This window comes from Diadema antillarum, unplaced genomic scaffold (assembly GCF_040938485.1).
Source record: "Diadema antillarum isolate AM-2024a unplaced genomic scaffold, OU_Dant_1.0 seq00000624_RagTag, whole genome shotgun sequence".
Taxonomy (NCBI): domain Eukaryota; kingdom Metazoa; phylum Echinodermata; class Echinoidea; order Diadematoida; family Diadematidae; genus Diadema; species Diadema antillarum.
The window spans coordinates 238,411-251,940 of NW_027271546.1; the positions used below are offsets into that span (position 1 = coordinate 238,411).

General features: G+C 39.4%; 1 protein-coding gene across 1 annotated transcript; it reads right to left on the minus strand.

The window, feature by feature from the left end:
* Positions 1-3,431: 3,431 nt before the first annotated feature.
* LOC139736137 (monocarboxylate transporter 9-like) lies at positions 3,432-8,676 on the minus strand. Its single transcript, XM_071646868.1, has 3 exons — positions 8,496-8,676; positions 5,248-6,174; positions 3,432-3,559 (listed from the first exon to the last, which is right to left on the minus strand). Exons 1-3 carry the CDS (start codon positions 8,674-8,676, stop codon positions 3,432-3,434), a joined length of 1,236 nt encoding a protein of 411 aa, XP_071502969.1.
* Positions 8,677-13,530: the final 4,854 nt, after the last annotated feature.

Genomic DNA, 13,530 nt, shown 5'->3' on the forward strand with positions numbered 1-13,530 from the left:
ATTAATTATTAAAACGGTTATAGCGCCCTCTTTAATTTTGTCTTTATTTCTTATGTGGTAATCACCTCTTTCTTGTAAGATTTGGCCCTTTAAATGCACTGAATTTGTCAAAACAAGGCTCATATATAATGTTATTTTGTCTTTATAGATTTGAAATAACAGCACAATTTGATTCTGTTTTACCTCGCATGCCCAATTCATGATTTAGAACAAAGTGGGTGAATACTATTTTGATATTTTTCTTTGTTTGTAGCGTATTTTGACTGAGTGTACTCCAATCCGGCATTTGGCGAAATTTTGATGGTGTCATCATAATTATGCTGACTATACAATGTATGTGCAAAATTTCAGAGGAATTGGATGAAAAATCTTGAAATTATGAAAGTCACGCTCTGCCTGTCTTTGGTCACAGAGCGTCAAAAACCGTTATTTGGTATTGGTCGGGATAATGGCTGAAATCTATCACCAAGCTACGCACTACTCTGGAAATGCTATCATAGCAAAATATAATCCTTAAATATATGCTATAAATTATCAAAATGTATAACTAGAACTTGCTATATACTTCAGGTGGTACCAATAACCAATTTTTAGGGTCTTAGCCCATGGACTGATACCTGCAAAGAGCATCCTAGCCTTGAAATTTTGTATTATTATGTTTTTATTGTTATCCAGGCTTACTAAGAGCTAAACACATACTTTATGTAAGATTTATTTCTTATTCAGTTGTATACCTACATCACGAAGTGCCTTCGGAGGAGTTAAGTTTTCTTGTTGTCCGGTATATGTACAACATTTACTGTATGCATGCGTGGACAAAGTGGGCCTATAAACTTATCGGTGCGTATATGTTCAAAGTCAAAGGTATAAGGCAAAAGACCAAATTCTGCAAAAGTCAATATTTCCCCTGTATCTATTCGTGTATTACCGGGTAAAGATAATCTACGGACATTTTTTTGGTCATGAGCTCTAGAGCTCTAAGTGAAACGTTGAAGTTCAAGTGAACTGAAATGCAATAATTCATTTTTTCTTCTCCATATCTCCGAAACGGCTCAAGGAATCTTCATGAAATTTATATATGCATATACATCCTGGCGATGTTTCTCACGGGAATTCAGGGTCATTGGGTGAAAAGTCACATTAAAAGGCTTAAAGTATTATGTGATGCTGGAATTAATCTTTTTCCGGAACTTGGAAATTACTGGGTGCATTTTGATCAAACATGATGATTCCGAAAGGAAAAAAAATATGCCATGGGATCAAATGCCAAGTATAAAAGTTAGAATGGTACAATCGTTATTCCTTTATTTTGAAATAACTGTAAATGTTGTCACGAAAATGGATTCTAATGGTTAAGGATTGAAGTAGGGTATATACTTAAAGTGCTCAAATTCCTAAATGTCATTTTGATATTTTGCCAAACATGTGAAACTGTCGTCTCACATTGCTATTGACGTACTCTAGACATATTGGTATACAGAACCATGTGATATGGTGGATGGATCACGGAGCGAGACTTTTACTGGTACAGTTTCATATGATATCTAGGAGTACATAAGATAAGATTAAGCCACTCATTTTAAGTTATTCAGGGTAAAGTAATCGTGATCTATACCATGATATGGGCACAGATTGGTTTATACCTGTCTATGAGGACAAGTTGATTATATACCTGTCTACGTGGACAATTTAATATACACCTGTCTATGTGGACGATTTAATATATAACCTGTCTAGGAGGACCAATGGCAACCTAACCAGGTATCATACAGACGCATAAAATGGCATGTCACCGAAAATCATGCTAGAATTAAGGCGCTATATAACGATATATAGCTTCCTGAGACAATTTCTCATCTGAAACATATTGTCATTTTTCATAAAAGTAGGGGGAAGTACGAGTCAACCTACACAGGTCTCATACAGAAGTCCACCTAACCCTAGCTTTGTATTGTCAGGTATATTGCAGACCTTTTTTATTAGACCTATTATAGTGCGTAGATTAAAATCACCAGTAAAAAGAGTTACGGAGTTACTTCAAAACACACTTTGAAGTGTAATTCTCATTGTAAATGACATGCCATTTTCTAAAATTAGAGTGAGCTCATCCCATGAACCCGAACTGTTCAGAACCGAGAACACAACATGAATTTACAACACAGTAAATCGATTTTGAAGTAGAATTCAACTTGAACTGTTTTATAAAGAAGTATATGATTGAGCGACGGATGAATTAAAAAAACATACATGCACACAGCATGCACAACACGATGTTGCTATCTTGCACTGATGACATCGCAGTTACGTCATCTTGTTTTTATTTTTGTTCAACTATAGGGCCTAATCGATATACATACAGACTGTTCCACCGTATTGTGTACCCGTATATCTTCTTCGTTGTTCTGCCACACAGGTAAGCAAGGTATTATAGGTATACGGTATGGTATTGTAAAGGGTATTCAGGGGCGGATCCAGGAATTTCGTAAAGAGGGGGCGCGTTTACAAAATTAAAGGGGGCGCACGCACCCCTCCCCCCATTTTTTCTTTTTATTTCTTTTGTTTCAACAAAAAATAAAGGGGGGCGTGCGCCGGTTGCGGTCCTCCCTGGATCCACCTCTGGGTATTGCTTCCTTCTCCTTGTTTTGTCCTTTGCAAGATGGACATAGTACCCTGTGAAAACGTCAATGTCTCCACGTGTCTCACTTCAGAGTCATTTTTGGCCCAGACATATTGCTATTGTAAGTCTTCAACGTGTATGTTTGCATAAAATCACTTACATAGTGCCTGTCACGTCACTGTAACAAAAGGCTTCGAATAGTGTATGAAGTATAGGTAGAACGTACAGTATAATAGCTATATAGTTTTCATCTGTGGTCACAATGACAATGGCAATGACATTTGATACGCCCAGCAACAGATCAGTCCAAACGATAGAGCCACATTGTGTATAGTCACATGTGTGATCAAGACAAAACAACTCCGACATAAGTGGTTCACGTACCTATAATATATAAATTCATTTATTTCCATGGTTTCAATCGCATAATTAGCGATCGAGCCCTGTAACCTTTTGGCAAGTGTGGGAGCGTTGTGGCATAGTGAAGACTCTCGACTCCCGATCAGAGAACGCGAGTTCGAATCCCGCCCAGTGTTGATGTCCTTGGACAAGATGTTTTACCTACAGTACTGTACAATATGCCTCTCGACCCGGTGTATATAAGTGGGTACCTGGCAACACTAGGGTGATGATAAGGGCAGGGCCCTGTGGTAGAACAGTGGCAACACTGAAGAGGCCACCCTGGGTAAATAAGACCTTATTATTATCATTATCAATATAATTAATATAACCTTATATAAAGCGCAGCACCTCAGAATTTAAAGACCTTTAACTCGACACGCCGCAATGACATCGTCTTTCGTCAGTTGTAATCTTATCCTGCTGTGATGTCCTTCCGTCGGATGCAAAGGTAAATGGAACTTAGGATAACAATCACGGCAGTCATACTTCCGAGTAGCATGAAGACTGTCTCAAACGACTGCATGACTTCATAGAGATATCCTGAGGTAAAGAAAAAAGAGGAAACGGTAAAAACGGAGTTTGTCGCACACCTTGATAGGGCATCATTAAAATGAGTGTTGATATTCTCTCCTACTCCTTAAGGCGTGGAGTTTTAAAGTAGTTCGGAAATCATCCGAGAACGAATACCATGAGTTTTCTGAATGGTCATGTGCTACTGTACCAGTTGACCATTACTGACATTACGACGAACTTTATTCTTCTCGATAATACTTAAACCCCCTAAAACCAATAGAACCAACCTTCAATCAGCACAAACTGGTAAAACATAATTTTACTATATTCATACTATGACGGGGGAGCAGTGATTTAATGAAGATATCGAATGCAACTGTTCAATTTTTCCTGATCATCAAATTGTAATGGAGTTGCTTGTCAGCATAACAATATGCATTTGATGTATTTTTTCATCGAGAAATATGAAAATAAATCGAAATCGAAATCGAAATTGTTTCAATACTGTTTACCAACATGATGGTGACATTCCGCTGACAGCTTTGATATTGTCGTTTGGAAAAGATATCACAGTGAATATCGCCTGACGTGAGTATCAATAAATTCCTGTCATTCTTAATTATTTTTTTCTAATTCATTTTTCAGCTTTCTGTACATTGTCTATTTTTCTTCTCACCGTTCAAACTAATGATGGTTCTAGCAGTATATCGGTCGAGTAGAACAAACACACAAAATTTGCTTATTATAATCACAATCGCAAATACCACCATTATAATGTTCAAGGTTTTGATATTTACAAATCGATAACACAGGAAAACTGACTCTTTAAAGGGAATAAAAACAGAAATATAATGAATTGATTGAGTACAAAAATGTCAGAACACATCAGCGCACGCTTGAAGAAAATTGGACAAAATTTAATTAGTTAATAGGTTAATGAAAAGTACACATTCTTTCCACTCGTTTACTCGTTACTGACATGTTGAGGGTAATGCCCCGTGCCTTATGGAAGAGGTGAACCACACAAGCTCGTTCATCATGCTAAAGAAAACTGAAAATACGTTGAATTATCTGTTCTTTATAATCGTTGCCCTACTGTGACATTACGAATTGTTGTAGCCTTCCAAATCAGCGATGGCGGTACCGAAAAGTTGCAAATTCGTAACTTTCAAACGGATTATCTAAATTCTCTCGAACATCACTGATATGTTTTTTTTTTCTTCTGATATTTCTGCATTCACACAATTGACACAAAGTTGTAGGCCTAATGATCGGGTGTCTTTTCCATTTAATGAATGGATATTATATGTACGTCAGCAATTTTGTAGGAACGAGCACACCACTCGGATATATATATATATATATATATATATATATATATAATATATATATAATACCCCGAGATTGAAACGGTCATCGGATTACATGGAACTAATGGTCTTTTGATGGCAATGTTTGAGCCTTCTTCCGTATTTTTTTTTTGTTTACTTCGAAGTAATTTGCGGAAATGTTACATGCGAACATAAAATCTCTCTATACTTCTGAAGACTAGTTTGACACTCACTTTGTGTGTGTGTGTGGGGGGGGGGGGGAGGGAGAAATATCAGTGCCAATAATTTCAGCAATTATCTTTGGGTAGCACCAGTACTGTTTAACAATAAGTCGAATGAAGTTTACTTAAATATGTATAGATGAGTTTAGTTCATCGATCTTACCTACAGTCGCACCGGTTGCAGCAGATATTAGCCCTGTTCCAAAGAAAGAAATGGCAATGATCCCTGGGAAGTTATCAGGTCCTACAAGGATGCCCATCGCTCCGTGGTAAGATGCAGTAGATCCCTGTAATCCCAAACCAACAACGACTGAACAACACATTGCATAAAAGAATGACTTGCTGACGGGGTAGAAGAAAAATCCTACTGTAGCAATGGTATTGGAAACGACATACAACTGTGGACTCCATCCTGGTTTTAGATGTAGAAGAATTGCCAGCAAAATTCTTGCAATAACACCTCCACCTGCACTTGCGACGGTGAGATAAGGGGCTAAGGTGGGGTCAATCCCAATGCTTAGACCGTAGGACACCAAAAAGAGGGTATGACCAATGTAAACACAATCCATTAAAAGTTGACAAGGAAAGAAGAAACATGCGAACAATCTTTCATTCTTGATGGCGTCAATGGCGAAGAGCTCAAGGAGAAAGCGACAAACACATTCCATAACAGATCCGGGAAAATGACGACATGACCGTTCGGTATGTTCGCTACAGGGGATATCATTGGAGGTTTCATTGCTCTTGCAGTGATCAGTTATACTGTCTTGGTCTTCATTCTTCGTTGACTCTTCAGGTTCAGACGATCGTACGGCCATATAATCAGAGTAACAACTTTGCACCCCTGCCGTTCCTCTCCTGTACCTCATCGTTCCACCAACAGCAATAAGGTTGCAAGTAAGCGCGCCAAGCACGAGGAAAGTTCCACGTAAGCCATAGGCTTCGTATAGTTCTTTGGTCAACATTGGCAACGCCGCAGTTCCTATCACAGTCCCCATAACGGAAAGTGTGTTTGCGGAACCATAATTGTCGCCAAAATGATCTTTTAATACGACATAGGCAGTCTGAAATAGCATCCCAAATCCGAGACCTGAAAGACATGAATGATGAATGGGTGGTGAAAAAAAGTGCAATTTCGATTTTTGTTTGTACCATGATATTAGTTGCAATGTGCTACGTATCAGCCTACAATGCAATATACATCGTCCAGATAGTTTTTGTCCATGTTTAAACATAACTTCAACAACATTAACAGGAACCAAACGTACCCCATCCCTGACGACTTCATGGTAACGTTCAGTGTCATGTTTTCAACCAGAAAAGGGGAAAAAAGAAATAAAAATTCTCCAAAGCAAATGAAGAAAATAGCAAATGTTTACCCCTACAGAAAACTTATATATTAACAATATTCACATATCGATAGTGTTTCATTATTTTGTTAACAGAATTCAATTACATCATGTCATAGAGGTCATATACGTGTTATAATCATGTGCTGAGGTGAGGATTTAACCTTGTATCAAGCTTTCTTGATATACTGCATGAGTGCACCTACATCATGGCACGAGATTACAAAATCATCATGGATTGTAATTGAATGACATCCATATTCAGCTCTGATACCAGATGATGACTTTACTACACAGATCGAGCAATAGAATACAGACCAGACCATGAGGTATGTCAATATTGGCAATAGAAATGCGTCTCATTGTATAGGGAGGCGTATTACCAAGGCGCTTAGCTCATTGATGATAATGATAATGATAATGATAAAGACAATGATAATGGAAATAATAATGATAATGATAATGACGATAATGATAATAATAATGAAATTATATGGCGCATTTTCTGTAAAGTACACAACCAAATGCTTATTATATGATGGAATTATTTCTGGAACGGGTGATTTTTTTTGAGATATTTCGAAAACTTCGAGAAATTGCTAGCTGCAGAGAGTTTGAGTTAGTTGAATCCAGTTTGGGATATGATATTACCTACCTGCAAAAGCGAATAACGTTCCGATATGTAATGGTGTCTGCGCAAAATACATGAGACAGATCGCTCCGCCAGCTAAAATGCCCCCTGTAAGTGATGTGGGTTGTGGGCCTAACCTCTGGTTCAACATCTGTGCAAAGGGACCTGAAATCAAAGCGATAATCATTGAATAGTAATGAGAATGACGATAAAAGTTACTAAAGTTGAACTGAAAGAGCGAACTGAAATGGAGACTTCCGTCTAAGAACTGCGATTTCATCCCTTAGTAAATAATAGTTTTAGTTGAGAGCTTGTGTTTCGTTCAACCTTTTGAATCTTGAAACGTTAAGTTTCTCATATAGTTATATAGGCAATTCATTTTATACGCAAGGTGTTCTGTCTGCATGGCCTTCATCTGGATCAACATAACACAGCCCGAGATTAAACCTTGGCTCATTTAGACTGAGCTGTATTCAATTCTGAAACGGGTATCTTCGACTGTAGGTCAAACACGTTATTGAGTCATATATGCGATAAAGGGTAGTCAACTGACCTTTGCATCTTACGACAGAGTTTACTTGGATGGTCAATGGACGGTGGAATTTGGAAGGTTGGTTTCATAGTTTGTACACTTTGTGTGAGGGAAACAGAAAAACCCCAGATGGACATTATTAATGTCGATTGCCTTTTAAGCATTATCTTATTCGTATACTTCATATATACTGAAGAGAAGATGTGCAAATGTAATACTCGAGCTTTGTTTTTATTAAGCATTTCTCAATTAAAGCTGCATGTTCATGATGTCTCACTGTGTTCAGTGGAAACGACTCCAGTGGCCCGTTGCATAAAACTTACCATTGAATTTCAATGGTAACTACCATCAAAATTAGGCGTCACAGCCAATCAGCATCAAGGATTATAAGCTTTACCGCTAATTTGAAGACTTACCGCTCGAAAGGAGCGGTAAGTCCAGCGGTAAGGGTTTTATGCAACAGGGTCCAGGATCATAATTCCTCTTCGAAATAATGTGTTCATGATATCTTAAACATGTACACTGATGCCACCTATTGATATCATAATTTTTGTCAGACTATACTACTTCTGAATGAATTTACCCTATGAGTCTACGAGCTGAAAAACATGCTTCCATCATTTCAGCTAATCGACAAATTGCCCTATATCGACGTTATATAGCTTATTTACGTCAATGCAGGGTAATTTGTCTTTCGGTTACAATAGAAACATCTCGACGGAAGAATTTCATGAATATGAATGCTTCCACCAAGTTAGAGATAAAATTGAATCCAATAACACTGTTTAATAACACTGTAGAAAATACCAGAAGATCATTAGACAGCTTTGCTACTCTCATGAATGCATGATCGGGGCCCCGTAACTTTCGAAGAAGTGACATTTGATGGAAATACTCACTCAGGAGAAAGGTAGCTGTGAACTGCACTGTAGCAATCAACCCTACAACAGTGTACGATGCCTGAAGCTGAATCGCCAGTGCTGGTAACAGAATGCCGTACGACTTGAGTAGCCCTTGACTGAAGAAAGAAATGCCGCCTTTTCCCAGTAGCACAATGAATCGCCATTTCTCCTTCTCCATTTTTCCATCCGTCTTTTTGCTCACTACTGGATGTTTTTCCTACGTATTAAAAGGGAAAATGGAAAGAGCTCCTCATGCACCCCTCTAATTCTGCTGTGCTAACAACTCAAACATTACCCTTCCCTTGTTTACTTATGCGCGGATGCATGCATGCACACATACTATTATTTGGCAAATGGTCTGGCCAGCGTATACACATCCGTGCATCGCGGTTTAGGAATATAACAAGGGTAGGGTATACTACAGTGTATATAGCGTTGCGAGGGTTCAAAAGTAACTCCTCGCGGAAAAATAGTATCTACTTATGTTAGTCGTCTGATTTCTATTAAAACAAAAAAAAAAAAAACAGATGGCGTATAGGCCCTATAGCTACAAAGACTAAGCAGAGATATTGCCTGTGTTTAAAAGAAACGGCAGATATAAGCACTTCGAGGCTCGAGTCAGCTTCGTTCCTTCATTATGGTGAAGAAGCGTAAATTTCTATACGTTAATAGTGAAAAATGACTGAAAATGAATGTATTTTTACAGTACTGTCTCTGCACTGTCGTCTCATCTAGCCGATATAACTGAGAGAGTTGTTTCCTGCTCGAGTTTTTAACAGGATTTTGGCTGTACGGCACCGTCTTCTTAGCACCAAATGTTCATGCATGGAAATCATTATACTTGTTGTAGGCTACTTACCTAATAACCCGTTCGTCCACCAATTCTCTGAGCACCTTCTATGTTCCCAAAAGAGATTCTTTATGTAGGTCGACGGAGAACGGACAGGTTGGTAATCCAATTGTGCGAAAGCAGTCAAGCGGTATATAAAGGCCCACCCCTTTTACAGCAAAACAAGCGCAGACCGAGTCGGAGAAGAGATGAATAATACTGCGATACACGCAATTTTGATAAAGAGAGGAGAAGATATTGAGAGAAGAAACTACATTTTTCTCGGCAGCATAAGACCAATTCACGTGAATGTGCAGGCACTCCTGTCCACATTCTGTGAACCAGGCCAACCACATTTCCGTATCAGTTGACGCCAAGGGAACCTGGTAATTATGTACCCTTGATAAAAATAAAAACAAACAAACAAACAAACAACCGCACACGTTATACACGTGAACCTCGAAGACATCGTACATGTACCATGGAAACATGTGAAGCATGTTTGCATTGCGCCCCGGTGTTTCATGACCGTCATTGACCGTGGACGGTCTTAAACAATAGACGTTGATGGTGCAACAATTTCCCATAGCGTTTTCATCAACCAATAACCTTTCTAGTCGGTCTTCTGTTATACCAGAGTGTTCACAAGGGAGAAATTGTAGGATGTAGCGAATGAGCACAGCAAAACAAAATGAATTTGATAATGACCGTCGCAATGACCATAACAACTTCTTGTTTCATCATCACGTCACACACCCAAGAAAGGACATTGTTTAGTTGAACCATTAAACGTTCAGTGTAAGAGGAGAAAGTAAACTCGTTTACTACTGGTGATTTCAAAATAGTAATTTTCCACCATGGAGATGCATTTAGCCCAATATTGTCAATATCCTCAACTGGGAACTTCAATTATTCCTGCAATATATTTCTTCAATCTTAATGACATTCATCATTTGTTTGTTTGTTGTTGTTTTTTCTGCTGTAGGAACTACTTACATTCCCTCCTAAAACATAAATGGCAATATGGTGGGTGTGTCTCACCACGAGTATACAAGCTAAATACCCTTATCCCCCCCCCCCCCCAGCTCACAGTCCCCAACACCAAACAAACTGCCAAAATACCTGCCTTACATTTCAATTTGGTGAATTCTAAGAATAATAATCGCAGCATATGAAAGTTTGATCATCCACATTCTAGACTAAATTTTGGTTATTCTTTTCTTCCGTAAATGTGGAATGAATTGAGCTTAGCTCTCCATGCACATCCAAACCACCATAAAAATCTATTTCCATAAATTAAGCGTTCTCAGCGATGTCAAGAGATGAACAGCAAAGTACATACACACAGTTTTACCACTGGAGCAACAACCCCTGAAAAGCAAACTTTGATCCTTCCACAGTACATTTATATTTAAATAGTATGTAAACATGTCATTCCCTCATGCCTTTTAAGATAATATTATGTTCATGTACACATTACTTGCAAATATTAATTATCAATGAAAGATTTATCAATTAGAAGAAGAATAAGAAGAAAGAATGATAAATTACGGTAGTTCAAGTTTTACCTCTACCTTTGCCAATGGATAGGATACCCAAGATTGGCGTTATTGACTGTCTTCCCATGAACTGTTTAAGGACCTGGACCCACATGCTAAGTTTAAGCATATTACAGACAGCTTGCTTTTGGAAGCGCTCAAAAATTCATATCTGCCACCATTTTGAGTTTTTCTTGCAATACTATCACATCAAAACCTGGGTCTACTAAGAAACTTACCTGGGTGAAACAATTTGCCAGTATGAGGAGTTGTTTTGAAGTATTTTGAGATCAAAAGTGTAGATTAATTTCAATTGTATTAAGTGAAGACTGTAATTTTCCAGAATAGCCCTCCCATGCAGCATTGTGGGGCTGTCATAGAACATTATATGTGATGATAGCTTGTGCCCTTGAATGCGATTCACTATTCACTAATCATAGTGCAGAAGATTGCTGTGGTCCGATTTATCAATTATCGGTAATGAAAATTACTTACCCATAATGTAGCAACTGTGATCGGGTATTGCACTTCTGAGATTGTGGACTTCCAATTCCAGTGAACCTTTTTGGCTAATATTTTAGTCGTTACCCAAATGAAACTGTGTCATTTATGTTATTTCACACATTTCAGCACGAAAATTGACAGTTTTGCAGGTAGAGTCTATAATATACGAGAACTTGACCCCGTTTACAGTGCGAGGCTCGGCCGCGGCCCAATTAACCCACCTTCATTTCAGTGTAAACGCGCAAAAGGCCAAATGCGAGGCCAAAATTGGCCTCGCATTTGGCCACGCTCTGGAGGTGGTCTCGGCCGCGGCCTGGGGGGCGTTTCATCAACGAGTTCGTCGGAGTTTTCACCGACAAATTTGCTATCAGCCAATCAGACCAAGGATTTCATTAGCTTTTAACAGTTGTCAGTGTAAATCCTTGCGTCTGATTGGCTGATAGCAAATTTGTCGGTGAAAACTCCGACGAACTCGTTGATGAAACGCCCCCCTGGCCTTTAATCAGTGTAAACGTAGAGTGGGCCAAATGCGCGGCCAATTTTAGTCTGGCTTCCAAACCCTCTGCCTGTACTATTTCGCTGTTCAGGATATTAACCCCCTTAACGTCGAAAACTAGTATAGTTTAAGGTGGTTTTGTCCTGCAAAGGATTTTTTCCCTTCGGCAAAGGCCTTTGCCCGAACGGCGACTTCGTCGCCACGGAATTCATTTGGCAAAGGGTTTGAAAACCAGACAATACCAAATTGCATTTGTTTACAAGCAGAGCGCCACTACGACAAAATATTGAAAGGTTTGAATCAAAAGTGCGGCCGAGCCCGGCAGTGTAAACGGACAAAATTGCGTCGGCCCGGCCTCGCAATTGAGGCTGTAAACGGGGTCCTATTCTATGCTTTGTGCTTAATTTAAACTATTCTTTCCAGGAAGCCACTCTAAGACCCCGGCCGAGCCTCGCACTGTAAACGGGGTCTAACATGTTAGATCTACACTATGCATACACTTTGATGGACTTCACATCCTTTCAGTGTGTAGCATGGAAGAACCTACATTGTATGATGGGGGGTTGGGTTTCCGGACACTTAAGTTCGCGCGTGAAAACCATCAACTTCCATAATCGTGATGACGCACACGTTAAACAAGAGCTGCACTAAATCACTGATTTCAGGTCTAAAACTGCAAAAATCCAATCCCCCACCCCACCCTCCCCCTCCGCTCCACTCCTTTGCACCATGGACTTATGCTTACACATATATTGTCAAGTCTCTCCCCCCCCCCCCTCCCACCAAAAAGTGGCTACTCACTCCGCAGAGCTTTTCAGGTAATTATCTACATCGGGTATGTGCACAGAGCAAGGGGTGTCAATGTGTTTTCACGTGGGAGGGGGGGGGGGGGGGGGGGAGACCTGACAATATTATGTGTAAGCATAAGTCCATGGTGCAAAGGAGTGGAGTGGAGGGGGAGGGTGGGGTAGGGGATTGGATTTTTGCAGCTTTAGACCTGAAATCAGTGATTTAGTGCAGCTCTTGTTTAACGTGTGCGTCATCACTTATATGGAAGTTGATGGGGCGTAGGCGCATCTCATCCTCCCCCCACCCCCCACCCCCTCCGAAGACGAAGTTTTTCAATTTTTAGAATCTGATGCATACGTTTTGTTGAATATTTGGAATCATGGATCGCCAAAGTGTACCAAGTCTATATGGATGGGAACCCAGCAAGGGCAGCGTTGGAGAGGGTAGGGTATTCCACTCCCATTCGAGAGAGCTCTTGTATTTTGAGAAATGAGATTCAACGATCGGGCACACATGCACTTTTGAAGGAATATCTCGAAATTTGTATCAGAGAGGTGTAGTAAGTCAGTCATCTATGGAGGGAGACCAATCAAGGGAAGGATGTGGGTGGATATATCCCCCTCCCACATTATGAGGCTTTTGCATTCTTTTGTTTGCAATTCAATGTGCCTCTCTTGTTTGAACTACCATTTTGAAAAAAAAAAAATTACATCACCAAATGTGTAGCCATAATCAATGCATGGAGGCGAGTTTGATAGCCAGAGGAGTAAAGCGATACAAAGGCGAGAAATTTTGTCTGTTAATCTGGTACATACTATAGGTGAAATGTTCAGACAATTTATTTTCAATCAAAAAAGTTTAAAAAGTCCGCATCTC